The 13047-nt window shown below is 65.7% G+C and overlaps 1 protein-coding gene across 1 annotated transcript in view; it reads left to right on the forward strand.

The window, feature by feature from the left end:
* The first annotated feature begins 1881 nt into the window (after positions 1-1881).
* LOC142595864 (uncharacterized) overlaps positions 1882-13047 on the forward strand; it is a 71374-nt gene continuing 60208 nt past the window's right edge. The window contains exons 1-5 of the mRNA XM_075724709.1: positions 1882-1887; positions 2015-2097; positions 4262-4302; positions 4384-5988; positions 11305-12004. Coding sequence (XP_075580824.1) covers positions 1882-1887; positions 2015-2097; positions 4262-4302; positions 4384-5988; positions 11305-12004 — 2435 coding nt within the window. The remainder of the gene's footprint in view (positions 1888-2014; positions 2098-4261; positions 4303-4383; positions 5989-11304; positions 12005-13047) is intronic.

Below are 13047 nucleotides of genomic sequence, written 5' to 3' on the forward strand. Positions count from 1 at the left end.
TAGAGGACCCAAGCATTTGGGGGGGACCCAAGCGTTTTGGGGGGGGACCCAGGTGTCCGGGGGGACCCAGGTGTCCGGGACGTAGAGGACCCAAGCATTTGGGGGGCACCCAAGCATTTTGGGGGGGACCCAAGCATTTGGGGGGCACCCAGGCGTTTGGGGGGGACCCAGGCATTTGGGGGGGACCCAAGCATTTGGGGGGCACCCAGACGTTTGGGGGGCACCCAGGTGTGTGGGGGGGACCCAAGCATTTGGGGGTGACCCAAGCGTTTGGGGGTGACCCAAGCATTTGGGGGGGCACCCAGGCATTTGGGGGGGACCCAAGCATTTGGGGGGACCCAGGCGTCCGGGACGTAGAGGACCCAGGAGTTCGATCCATGGGGGACCCAAGCGTTTGGGGGGGACCCAGGTGTTTGGGGGGGACCCAAGCGTTTGGGGGGGGACGCTGGTGTCCGGTTGGACCCAGGCATCCGGGATGTAGGGGACCCAGGAGTTTGGCCCGTAGGGGACCCAAGCATTTGGGGGGCACCCAAGCATTTGGGGGGCACCCAAGCGTTTGGGGGGCACCCAGGCATTTGGGGGGGGACCCACGTATTTGGGGGGGACCCAAGTGTTTGGGGGGCACCCAGGCATTTGGGGGGGACCCAAGCGTTTTGGGGGGGACCCAGGTGTCCGGTTGGACCCAGGCATCCGGGACGTAGAGGATCCAGGAGTTCGGCCCGTAGGGGACCCAAGGATTTAGGGGGGACCCAGGTGTCCGGGGGGGACCCAGGCATTTGGCCCATGGGGAACCAAGTGTTTGGGGGCACCCAGGCATCCAGGGGGACCCAGGTGTCCGGGACGTAGAGGACCCAAGCATTGGGGGGGACCCAAGCGTTTTTGGGGGGACCCAGGTGTCTGGTTGGACCCAGGTGTCCGGGACGTAGAGGACCCAGGAGTTCCGCCCGTAGGGGACCCAAGCGTTTGGGGGGGACCCAAGTGTTTGGGGGGGACCCAAGAATTTGGGGGGCACCCAGGTGTCCGGGACGTAGAGGACCCAGGAGTTCCGCCCGTAGGGGACCCAAGCATTTGGGGGGGACCCAAGTGTTTGGGGGGGACCCAAGAATTTGGGGGGCACCCAGGTGTCCGGGACGTAGAGGACCCAGGAGTTCGGTCCATGGGGCACCCAAGCATTTGGGGGGGACCCAGGTGTCCGGGGGGACCCAGGAGTTTGGCCCGTAGGGGACCCAAGCATTTGGGGGGCACCCAAGCATTTTGGGGGGGACCCAAGCATTTGGGGGGCACCCAAGTGTTTGGGGGGCACCCAGGCGTTTGGGGGGGACCCAAGTATTTGGGGGGGGACCCAAGCGTTTGGGGGGCACCCAGGCGTTTGGGGGGCACCCAAGCGTTTTGGGGGGCACCCAGGCGTTTGGGGGGCACCCAGGCATTTGGGGGGGACCCAAGCGTTTGGGGGGCACCCAAGCATTTTGGGGGGCACCCAGGCGTTTGGGGGGGACCCAAGAGTTTGGGGGGCACCCAGGCGTTTGGGGGGGACCCAAGCGTTTGGGGGGCACCCAAGCATTTTGGGGGGCACCCAGGCGTTTGGGGGGGACCCAAGCATTTTGGGGGGCCCCGGTGCCTGGGCTGTAGAGGACCCAGGCGTCCGGCCCTGCGCTCCCCCTCCCCCCCCCCCCGCGTGACGCCTGCGGTGACGCGACCGATGACACGCGTGACGCCGGTGGGAAGGGGAGGGGGTGTCCTCCCAGCAGCCCCCGGGGCCGGCGCCGCCAAGGGGCCCCACCCCCACCCTGCTCTCCTGGACCCCCCCATCCCAGCCCCCTCCGACCCCCGGCCCCCGACCCCTGACCTCTGACCCGAGGCGGGGGAGCGGCGCCCAGGACGATGGAGGTGAGCAGGGGGTCGGGGGCGAGGGCCGGGGGGGGGGGGCCTCCCCCCCCCGGGGGGCACACGCGTGTGGCACGGGGCGCCCCATGACACAGGGCGCCGTCGTGTGTCCCCCCCAACGCTCCCCCAGGCCGAGTCCCCGTCAGTCCCGGATTTCCCGGAGGATGGCGACAGCAACGGGCCCTTCCCGCTGGAGGACCCCGAGGCCAGCGGGTAAGGATGGGGACACGGGGACCGGGATGGGAATGGGGATGGGGATGTGGGGATGGGGACAGGGACACGGGGATGGGGACACGGGGATGGGGATGTGGGGATGGGGACAGGGACACCAGGATGGGGATGTGGGAATGGGGACAGGGACACGGGGATGGGGACACGGGGATGGGGATGTGGGGATGGGGACAGGGACACCAGGATGGGGATGTGGGAATGGGGACAGGGACACCAGGATGGGGATGTGGGGATGGGGACAGGGACACCAGGATGGGGATGTGGGAATGGGGACAGGGACACGGGGATGGGGACACGGGGATGGGGATGTGGGAATGGGGACAGGGACACCGGGATGGGGACACGGGGATGGGGACACGGGGATGGGGATGTGGGAATGGGGACAGGGACACGGGGATGGGGATGTGGGAATGGGGACAGGGACACGGGGATGGGGACACGGGGATGGGGATGTGGGAATGGGGACAGGGACACCAGGATGGGGATGTGGGAATGGGGACAGGGACACGGGGATGGGGATGTGGGAATGGGGACAGGGACACGGGGATGGGGACACGGGGATGGGGATGTGGGAATGGGGACAGGGACACGGGGATGGGGATGTGGGAATGGGATGGGGACAGGGACACGGGGATGGGGACATGGGGATGGGGATGTGGGAATGGGGACAGGGACACGGGGATGGGGACACGGGGATGGGGATGTGGGAATGGGATGGGGACAGGGACACGGGGACCGGGATGGGAATGGGGATGGGGATGTGGGAATGGGGACAGGGACACGGGGATGGGGACACGGGGATGGGGATGTGGGAATGGGGACAGGGACACGGGGATGGGGATGTGGGAATGGGATGGGGACAGGGACACGGGGATGGGGACATGGGGATGGGGATGTGGGAATGGGGACAGGGACACGGGGATGGGGACACGGGGATGGGGATGTGGGAATGGGATGGGGACAGGGACACGGGGACCGGGATGGGAATGGGGATGGGGATGTGGGAATGGGGACAGGGACACGGGGATGGGGACACGGGGATGGGGACACGGGGATGGGGATGTGGGAATGGGGACAGGGACACGGGGATGGGGACACAGGGATGGGGACACGGGGATGGGGATGTGGGAATGGGACGGGGACACGGGGATGGGGATGTGGGAATGAAATGGGGACAGGGACACGGGGATGGGGACACGGGGATGGGGACACGGGGATGGGGATGTGGGAATGGGGACAGGGACACGGGGATGGGGACACAGGGATGGGGACACGGGGATGGGGATGTGGGAATGGAGATGGGGACAGGGACTGGGATGGGGACAGGGGGATGGGGATGTGGGAATGGGGATGTGGGGACAGGGACACAGGGACAGGGACATGGGGATGGGGATGTGGGGACTGGGATGGGGACAGGGACATGGGGATGGGGACGGGGACCGGGATGGGGACACAGGGATGGGGATGTGGGATTGGGGATATGGGGACTGGGATGGGGACAGGGACACAGGGATGGGGACAGGGACACAGGGACCAGGATGGGGACCGGGATGGGGACACGGGGACAGGGACACAGGGATGGGGACAGGGACACAGGGATGGGGACAGGGACAGGGATGGGGACACAGGGATGAGGATGTGGGGACTGGGATGGGGACGGGGACCGGGATGGGGAGATGGCGACAGGGACGTGATGACGTGGGAATGAGGACGGGGCTGGGTCACAGAGACGAGGATGGGGACATGGGGGATGAGGACATCGGGCCCGTGTGCTCTGGGGTGACCCCAGCCATTGGGGACATCCCCGGGGGTCACCGCGTTGTCCCCAAGGTGATGTCCCACCTCCCAGGGTCTCCCCCACCCCAAGACCAATGTCCTCAAGATCAGCGTCCCCGTGTCCCGGGATCTCCTTCACCCCAAGCCCACTGGCCCCATGTCTTAGGGTCTTCCTCGCCCCAAGACCAACACCCCAAAGGCCACCGTCCCCAAGATGATGCCCCCAAGGTGACGCCCCCACCTCCCAGCATCCCCCTCGCCCCGACACCAATGTCCTTCACCCCAAAACCAACGTCCCCAGGGTCTCCCCCCGCCTTGGGGCCATGTCCCCCCTGGTGCCACCGCCAGCCAACCCCGTTTTCCTCCACAGCTCCCCGCCGCCGCCGCCGGGAGCCGCCGAGCTGCCGCCGGGTGAGTCCCCGCTGTCGTGTCGGTGGCGCGGGTCGGGGAAACCGAGGCACGGGTGACGCCCGCTGTCACCCTCCCTTGCAGGTGAGGAGGAGGAAGAAGAGGCTGAAGATGGCGGCGGGGAGGCCACCCCACGTCCCTACCGCTGCGGCGAGTGCGGCAAAGCCTTCGCCCAGAGCTCCAACCTCCTGAAGCACCGGCGGGTGCACACGGGCGAGCGGCCCTACCGCTGCGGGGAATGCGGCAAGGCTTTCGGCTGGAGCTCGTCCCTGCTGGAGCACCGCAAGGGCCACGCCGGGGCCAAGCCCCACGCCTGCGGCGAGTGCGGCAAAGCCTTCAGCCGAGGGTCCACCCTCCTGGAGCACCAGCGGACCCACACCGGCGAAAAACCCTTCCGCTGCGGGCAGTGCGGCGCCCGCTTCAGCCAGAGCTCTACCTTGGTCCACCACCGGCGGACCCACACGGGCGAGCGGCCCTACGGCTGCCCCGAATGCGGCCGGGCTTTCGGTCGTAAGTCCACCCTGGCCACCCACCGGCGGACCCACACCGGTGAGCGACCGTACGGCTGCCCCGAATGCGGCCGCCGCTTTGCCGTCAGCTCCGACTTGGCCAAGCACCGGCGGGGGGCTCACGGTGGGCACCGGTGCCGGGACTGCGGTGAGCAGTTCCCCCGTCCGGCGGCGTTGGCCGGGCACCGGAAGAAACATCATGGCGGCGACGGCAAGGAGCAGGACGATGCCAGTGAGGACCACGATGGCGATGACCGCGGCGATGACCGGCCACACCGCTGCGAGGAGTGCGGCCAGGCCTTCCGGCACAGCGGCACTTTGCTCCTCCACCGGCAGACCCACGCCGGTGCCTTCGCCTGCCCGCTCTGCCCCGAGCGTTTCGAGGGCAGCGCCCAGCTGGCCCGGCACCGGCGACGACGGCACGGTCCGGCAGCCAAGCCCTACCGCTGCGAGGCTTGCGGCAAAGCCTATGCCCAGCCAGCCGGGCTGCGGCACCACCAGCCGGAGCAGCCGCTGGGATGTCCCCACTGCGGAGCCGCCTTCCTCTGGAGTTGCCGGTTGGCCCGGCACCTCCGGGCTTGCCGGCCCCCCGCCAAGCCATACAAGTGCCCAGAGTGCGGCAAAGCCTTCGGGCAGAGCTCCAAGCTCCTCCGGCACCAGGTGACCCACACCGGCGAGAAGCCCTACAAGTGTCCTGAGTGCGGCAAGATCTTCAGCCAGAGCTCCAACCTGGCCGAGCACCGGCGGACCCACGGGGCGGGCGAGCGGCACTTCTGCCCGCTCTGCGGCAAGGGCTTCGCCCTCGGCTCCTACCTGGCCAAGCACCGGTTGACCCACACCGGCGAGCGGCCCTACCGCTGCACCGAGTGCGGGAAGGCGTTCCGGCAAAGCTCCAACCTCATCCAGCACCAGCGGACCCACACCGGCGAGCGACCCTACACCTGCGGGCTCTGCGGCAAGAGCTTCTGCCAAAACTCCCACCTGGCCAAGCACCGGCGCACCCACACTGGCGAGCGGCCTTACCGCTGCGGGGACTGCGGCAAGAGCTTCCGGCAGAGTGCCAACCTCCTGGAGCACCGGCACACCCACACCGGCGAGCGGCCCTACCGTTGTGCCCAGTGCGGCAAGACCTTCGGGTGGAGCTCGGCCTTCAGCAAGCACCAACGCACCCACCTCGCCTGAGACCACCATCGACCCAGGCTGGGGTGCCTCGGCATGGGCCAGGTCCGGCAGCATGCCCCGAGGCCATGGCTTCGTCTTGGAGGAGCATCCCGGGATCCATTGTCCTAGTCCAGGGCCATCACGGTGCTCCAAGGCCATGGCTTCATCTTGGAGGAGCATCCCGGGATCCATCATCCTGGCCCAGGGCCATCGTGGTGCCCCAAGACCATGGCTTTGTCTTGGAGGAGCATCCCGGGATCCATCATCCTGGCCCAGGGCCATCACGGTGCCCCAAGACCATGGCTTTGTCTTGGAGGAGCATCCCGGGATCCATCATCCTGGCCCAGGGCCATCATGGTGCCCCAAGACCATGGCTTCGTCTTGGAGGAGCATCCCGGGATCCATCATCCTGGCCCAGGGCCATCGTGGTGCCCCAAGACCACGGCTTCATCTTGGAGGAGCATCCCGGGATCCATCATCCTGGCCCAGGGCCATGTCTCCATCTTGGAAGACCACCCTGGGATCCATCATCCTGCCCCAGGGCCATCAGGACACCCCGAGGCCGTGGCTTTGTCTTGGAAAAACCATCCCAAGACCCATTATGGTCCACGTCTCCATCTTGGAGAACCACCTTGTCCTTGCCCAACTCCTTCACCCTGCCCCCAAAAGCCGTATCTCCAGCGCAGGGACCATCCCGGTCCCTATCCCACCTCCATGTCCCCACCTCCATGTCCCCGCCTCCATGTCCCCACCTCCATGTCCCCATCTCCGTGTCCCCACCTCCATGTCCCCGCCTCCATGTCCCCACCTCCATGTCCCCACCTCCATGTCCCCGTCTCCGTGTCCCCGTCTCCATGTCCCCGTCTCCATGTCCCCGTCTCCGTGTCCCCGTCTCCATGTCCCCGTCTCCATGTCCCCACCTCCATGTCCCCGTCTCCATGTCCCCGTCTCCATGTCCCCGTCTCCGTGTCCCCACCTCCATGTCCCCGTCTCCATGTCCCCGTCTCCGTGTCCCCACCTCCGTGTCCCCACCTCCGTGTCCCCGTCTCCATGTCCCCGTCTCCATGTCCCCGTCTCCGTGTCCCCGTCTCCATGTCCCCACCTCCATGTCCCCATCTCCGTGTCCCCGTCTCCGTGTCCCCGTCTCCATGTCCCCACCTCCATGTCCCCACCTCCATGTCCCCGTCTCCGTGTCCCCATCTCCATGTCCCCGTCTCTGTGTCCCCACCTCCATGTCCCCGTCTCCGTGTCCCCATCTCCATGTCCCCGTCTCCATGTCCCCACCTCCATGTCCCCATCTCCGTGTCCCCGTCTCCATGTCCCCGTCTCCGTGTCCCCGTCTCCATGTCCCCACCTCCATGTCCCCGTCTCCATGTCCCCACCTCCATGTCCCCATCTCCGTGTCCCCGTCTCCATGTCCCCACCTCCATGTCCCCGTCTCCATGTCCCCGTCTCTGTGTCCCCATCTCCATGTCCCCGTCTCCGTGTCCCCGTCTCTGTGTCCCCGTCTCCGTGTCCCCACCTCCATGTCCCCGTCTCCATGTCCCCGTCTCCGTGTCCCCGTCTCCGTGTCCCCGTCTCCGTGTCCCCGTCTCCCTGTGCCCCCCCATCTCTCCCCGCCACAGAGGGGACCCAGGGTCCGGGCCCATCCCCGTGGCCCCCAGCGCCGGAGCCGGGGGACGTCCAGCAGCCCCGGGCGCCTGGGTCCCTCCTGGGGGGGCGTGGGGGGGTGGGAGGGGCCCCCCCAACACGTCAATAAAGAGTAGTGAACGCTGCCGCTGTGGTTCCTGACTGGGGCTTACTGGGAGCACTGGGCGGGACCGCGAGGGGCACTGGGAGCACTGGTGGGGTTGGAGGAGCTCTGGGGGTTACTGGGAGCACTGGGCGGGACTGCATGGGGCGCTGGGAGCAGTGGGGAGGGATTTGGGGGGTTACTGGGAGCACTGGTGGGGGTTGGAGGAGCTCTGGGGGTTACTGGGAGCACTGGGAGGGACTGCATGGGGCACTGGGAGCAGTGGGGAGGGATTTGGGGGGTTACTGGGAGCACTGGTGGGGGTTGGAGGAGCACTGGGGGTTACTGGGAGCACTGGGCGGGACTGCGAGGGGCACTGGGAGCAGTGGGGAGGGATTTGGGGGGGTGCTGGGAGCTCTGGTGGGGGTTGGAGGAGCACTGGGGGTTACTGGGAGCACTGGGCGGGACTGCGAGGGGCACTGGGAGCAGCAGGGAGGGATTTGGGGGGGGTGCTGGGAGCACTGGGAGGGACTGCACAGGGCACTGGGAGCACTGGTGGGGGTTGGAGGAGCACTGGGGGTTACTGGGAGCAGTGGGAGGGACTGCACAGGGCACTGGGAGCAGTGGGGAGGGATTTGGGGGGTTACTGGGAGCACTGGGAGGGACTGCACAGGGCACTGGGAGCACTGGGAGGGATTTGGGGTGGCACTGGGAGCACTGGTGGAGGTTGGAGAGGTCCTGGGAGCAGTGGGGAGGGATTTGGGGGGTTACTGGGAGCACTGGGAGGGACTGCGAGGGGCACTGGGAGCACTGGTGGGGGTTGGAGGAGCTCTGGGGGTTACTGGGAGCACTGGGAGGGACTGCATGGGGCACTGGGAGCAGTGGGGAGGGATTTGGGGGGTTACTGGGAGCACTGGTGGGGGTTGGAGGAGCACTGGGGGTTACTGGGAGCACTGGGCGGGACTGCATGGGGCACTGGGAGCAGTGGGGAGAGATTTGGGGGTTACTGGGAGCACTGGGAGGGACTGCGAGGGGCACTGGGAACAGTAGGGAGGGATTTGGGGTGGCACTGGGAGCACTGGGAGGGATTTGGGGTGGCACTGGGAGCACTGGTGGAGGTTGGAGAGGTCCTGGGAGCAGTGGGGAGGGATTTGGGGGGGTACTGGGGGTTACTGGGAGCACTGGGAGGCATTGCAAAGGGGCACTGGAGGGTTAATGGGAGGGATTTGGGGTGGCACTGGGAGCACTGGGAAGGGATTGGGTGGGGCACTGGGTGTACTGGGAGCACTGGTAGGGACCGCAAGGGCCACTGGAGGGGTAATGGGGGGGATTTGGGATGGCACTGGGTGTTACTGGGAGCACTGGGAGGGATTTGGGGGGCACTGGGAGCACTGGGAGGGGATTTGGGGGTTACTGGGAGCACTGGGAGGGACTGGGAGGGCACTGGGGGGTTACTGGGAGCCTTTGCATGTTCCCAGGGGCCACGCGTGTCCCTTTACACGTGCCCTGAGGACATGCGTGTCACTTTACACATGCACAGGGGACACGCAGGTCCCTTTGTGTGCTCCCAGGGGACACACGTGTCCTTTTACATGTGCAGGGGCCACACGTGTTCCCTTGTATGTGCCCTGAGGACATGCATGTCCCTTTACACACGCCCTGAGGACACGTGTGTGCCTTTGCATGTGTGCAGGGGCCACGCGTGTCCCTTTACATGTACACCGGGGACACGCGTGTCCCTTGACATGTTCCCAAGGCCACGTGTGTCCCTTACCTGTTCCCAGGGGCCACGCGTGTCCCTTCGCGTGTTCCCAGGGGCCACGCGTGTGCTTGGCGTGTCCCCGGGAGCCTTTGCGGCAGGAAGCGCCGCTCTCCCGCCACCATTGTCCGGAACGGGCAAAGCGCCGCCGTTTTGGGTCGAAAAACGCCCGGATTGGGCCTGTCGGCGCCGGGGAGCTGCTGTAGCACGCACGGGGCCGGGGTGAGGGTCCCCCCCCTTGGGTTTTGGGGTGAAAAAGGGGGAAAATGGGTCGATTGCTTGCGTGGGGGCTGGGGGAGGAGTTAGCGAGCGGAGGGGGGGCGTTTTGGGGTGAAAAAGGGGAAAAATGGGCCGGTTGCTCTCGGGGGGGGGGGGGTGGTGTAAAATTAACTCATTGTGGGGATAACGTTTTGGGGCAAAATGGAGGGAAATTGGGCTGATTCCTCCCGTTTGAGGGGAGGGAATTAATTCCTTGCGGGGACTGTGTTTTGGGGTGAAAAAGGGCGAAAATGGGCTGGTTGCGCTCAGCTGCGGGGGTGCAAAACTAATGATTGTGTTTTGGGGTGAAAAGGGGGAAAAATGGGCTGATTGCTCTCAGGTGGGGGGGGGGTAAAATTAACTCCTTGTGGGGATAACGTTTTGGGGTGAAAAAGGGCGAAAACGGGCTGGTTGATCCCAGAAACCGAGATGCAGGATTACCTAATGGGGCGGGGGGGGAAGGATTTTTGGGATGAAAAAGGGGGAAATTGGGGCTGATTGCTCCCAGGTGGGGGGGGGGGGGGGTGCCAAATGAACTAACAGCGGGGGGGGCGGGGTGCATTTTGGGGGAAAACCGTCCGGTTTCGGTGAAAAGCGTCAGGCAGATGCCCGGTTTTTGTCATTTATTACCTTTTTTCCCCGGCCGCTTTCCGCCCGCAGCCGCCGCGATGGAGCCGGGGGAGGAGCCGCGTCCTGCCCGGGGTGACGGGGACATCGCCGCGGAGCCCTGCGCGGGTACGGGGGGCACGGGCACGAGCCCGGGGGGCGGCTGGAAGAGCGCCTGCGGGATGGTCTTTTGGGGGAAAAAACCCAGGAAAGTGGGGAAAAAAACAGGGAAAATGGGGAAAATGTGGGCCAGGAGATGGCCTTCCGCTGGGAATACTCATCCACGGCAGAGAAAATGGTGGCCAGGAGATGTTCTGCTGCTTGGCTGGAAAAATATTGCCCAGGAGGTGGTCTTCCGCTGGGAATAGTGCTCCATGGTGGAGAAAATGGCATCTGGGAGATGTTCTCCTGCGTGGAATAACCCTCCGTGGTTGCACCATGACCCGCCGGGAGATGTTCTCCTGCATGGAATAACCCTCCGTGGTTGCACCATGACCCGCCGGGAGATGTTCTCCTGCATGGAATAACCCTCCGTGGTTGCACCACGACCCGCCGGGAGATGTTCTCCTTTGAGGAACATCCCTCCGTGGTTGCACCACGACCCGCCGGGAGATGTTCTCCTGCATGGAATAACCCTCCATGGTTGCACCATGACCCACCGGGACATGTTCTCCTGCATGGAATAGCCCTCTGTGGTTGCACCATGACCCACCAGGAGATGTTCTCCTGCATGGAATAACCCTCTGTGGTTGCACCACGACCCGCCGGGAGATGTTCTCCTTTGAGGAACATCCCTCCGTGGTTGCACCACGACCCGCCGGGAGATGTTCTCCTTTGAGGAACATCCCTCCGTGGTTGCACCACGACCCAACAGACGTTCCTCTCCCCTCTCCCAGGTGCCGCGGCGCCGGCCCGCAGTGGTGGTCGCCCACATGGCTTCATCAACCTGCTGGGTCTCCTGGAGGGCGGCAGGACAACCCCGAAGCCCTACCGCTGCACCGAGTGCGGGAAGACCTTCGGGCAGAGCTCCAACCTGATCGAGCACCAGCGGACCCATACGGGGGAGCGACCCTTCACCTGCGGCCAGTGCGAGAAGAGCTTCAGCCGGAGCTCCACCTTGGCCGAGCACCTCCGGACCCACACCGGCGAGAAGCCCTACGCCTGCCCGGTCTGCGCCCGTGCCTTCAGCCGCAGCTCCACCTTGACCGAGCATCGCCGCACCCACACCGGCGAGACGCCCTACGCCTGCCCCGAGTGCGGGAAGACCTTCGGACGGACCTCCAACTTGGTCAAGCATCTCCGGACCCACACCGGGGAGAAACCCTACGGCTGCGGGCGCTGCGGAAAGACTTTCAGCCTCAGCTCCAACCTGGTCAAGCACGAGAGGACCCACACGGGGGAAAAGCCCTTCTCCTGCGGGCAGTGCGGGAAGCGCTTCAAGAAGAAGACCCACTTGGTGTCCCACCAGCGGACCCACACCGGCGAGCGGCCCTACCGGTGCGGGGAGTGCGGGAAGGCCTTCGGGCAGAGCTCCTCGCTCATCGAGCACCAGCGGACCCACACAGGCGAGCGACCCTTCCGCTGCGGCGCCTGCGGCAAGAGCTTCTGCGTCAGCTCCAACCTGGTCAAGCACCAGCGCATCCACACCGGCGAGAAGCCCTACGGCTGCGGGCGCTGCGGCAAGCGCTTCCGCTACAAGCCCCAGTTCACCCGCCACCTGAAGGTCCACCCCGACGGGGACCCGGCGTCTGGCCCGTAGGCTGCCTGGAGGTGGACGGCGGCCGGTCGCCGGGATGGGATGGGCGCCAGCATCTCCGTGATGGGGTCCATCATCGTGGCAACCCCATTAGGACCTAACGAAGGAGCGCGGTAGCACGGTGCGGCGTCCACCACGCCGCCTCTGAGCCCGCTGCGTGGCTCCCGGTCCCACTTGGAGATGGGTTGGGGACATTTTGTGGACTCAACAGGACAGGACGGGGTGGTGGCATCTCCATGCCATGGTCCATCATCGTGGCAAACCCATTAGGACCTAACGAAGGAGCGCAGTAGCACGGTGCAGCATCCACCGCGCCGCCTCTGAGCCTGTTGTGTGGCTCCCAGTCCCACTTGGAGATGGGTTGGGGACATTTTGTGGACTCAACAGGACAGGACGGGGTGGTGGCATCTCCATGCCGTGGTCCATCATTGTGGCAAACCCATTAGGACCTAACGAAGGAGCGTGGTAGCACGGCACGGCGTCCACCGCGCCGCCTCTGAACCCGCTGCGTGGCTCCTGGTCCTGCTTGGAGATGGGTTGGGGACATTTTGTGGACTCAACAGGACAGGACGGGGTGGTGGCATCTCCATGCCATGGTCCATCATCGTGGCAAACCCATTAGGACCTAACGAAGGAGCGCGGTAGCACGGTGCGGCGTCCACCGCGCCGCCTCTGAACCCGCTGCGTGGCTCCTGGTCCTGCTTGGAGATGGGTTGGGGACATTTTGTGGACTCAACAGGACAGGACGGGGTGGTGGCATCTCCATGCCATGGTCCATCATCGTGGCAAACCCATTAGGACCTAACGAAGGAGCATGGTAGCACGGTGCGGCGTCCACCGCGCCGTCTCTGAGCCTGTTGTGTGGCTCCCAGTCCCACTTGGAGATTGGTTGGGGACATTTTGTGGACTCGGCAGGACAGGACGGGGCCGTGGCATCTCCATGCCGTGGTCCATCATCGTGGCAAAC

Source organism: Pelecanus crispus, chromosome 23 (genome assembly GCF_030463565.1).
Source record: "Pelecanus crispus isolate bPelCri1 chromosome 23, bPelCri1.pri, whole genome shotgun sequence".
Classification (NCBI taxonomy): domain Eukaryota; kingdom Metazoa; phylum Chordata; class Aves; order Pelecaniformes; family Pelecanidae; genus Pelecanus; species Pelecanus crispus.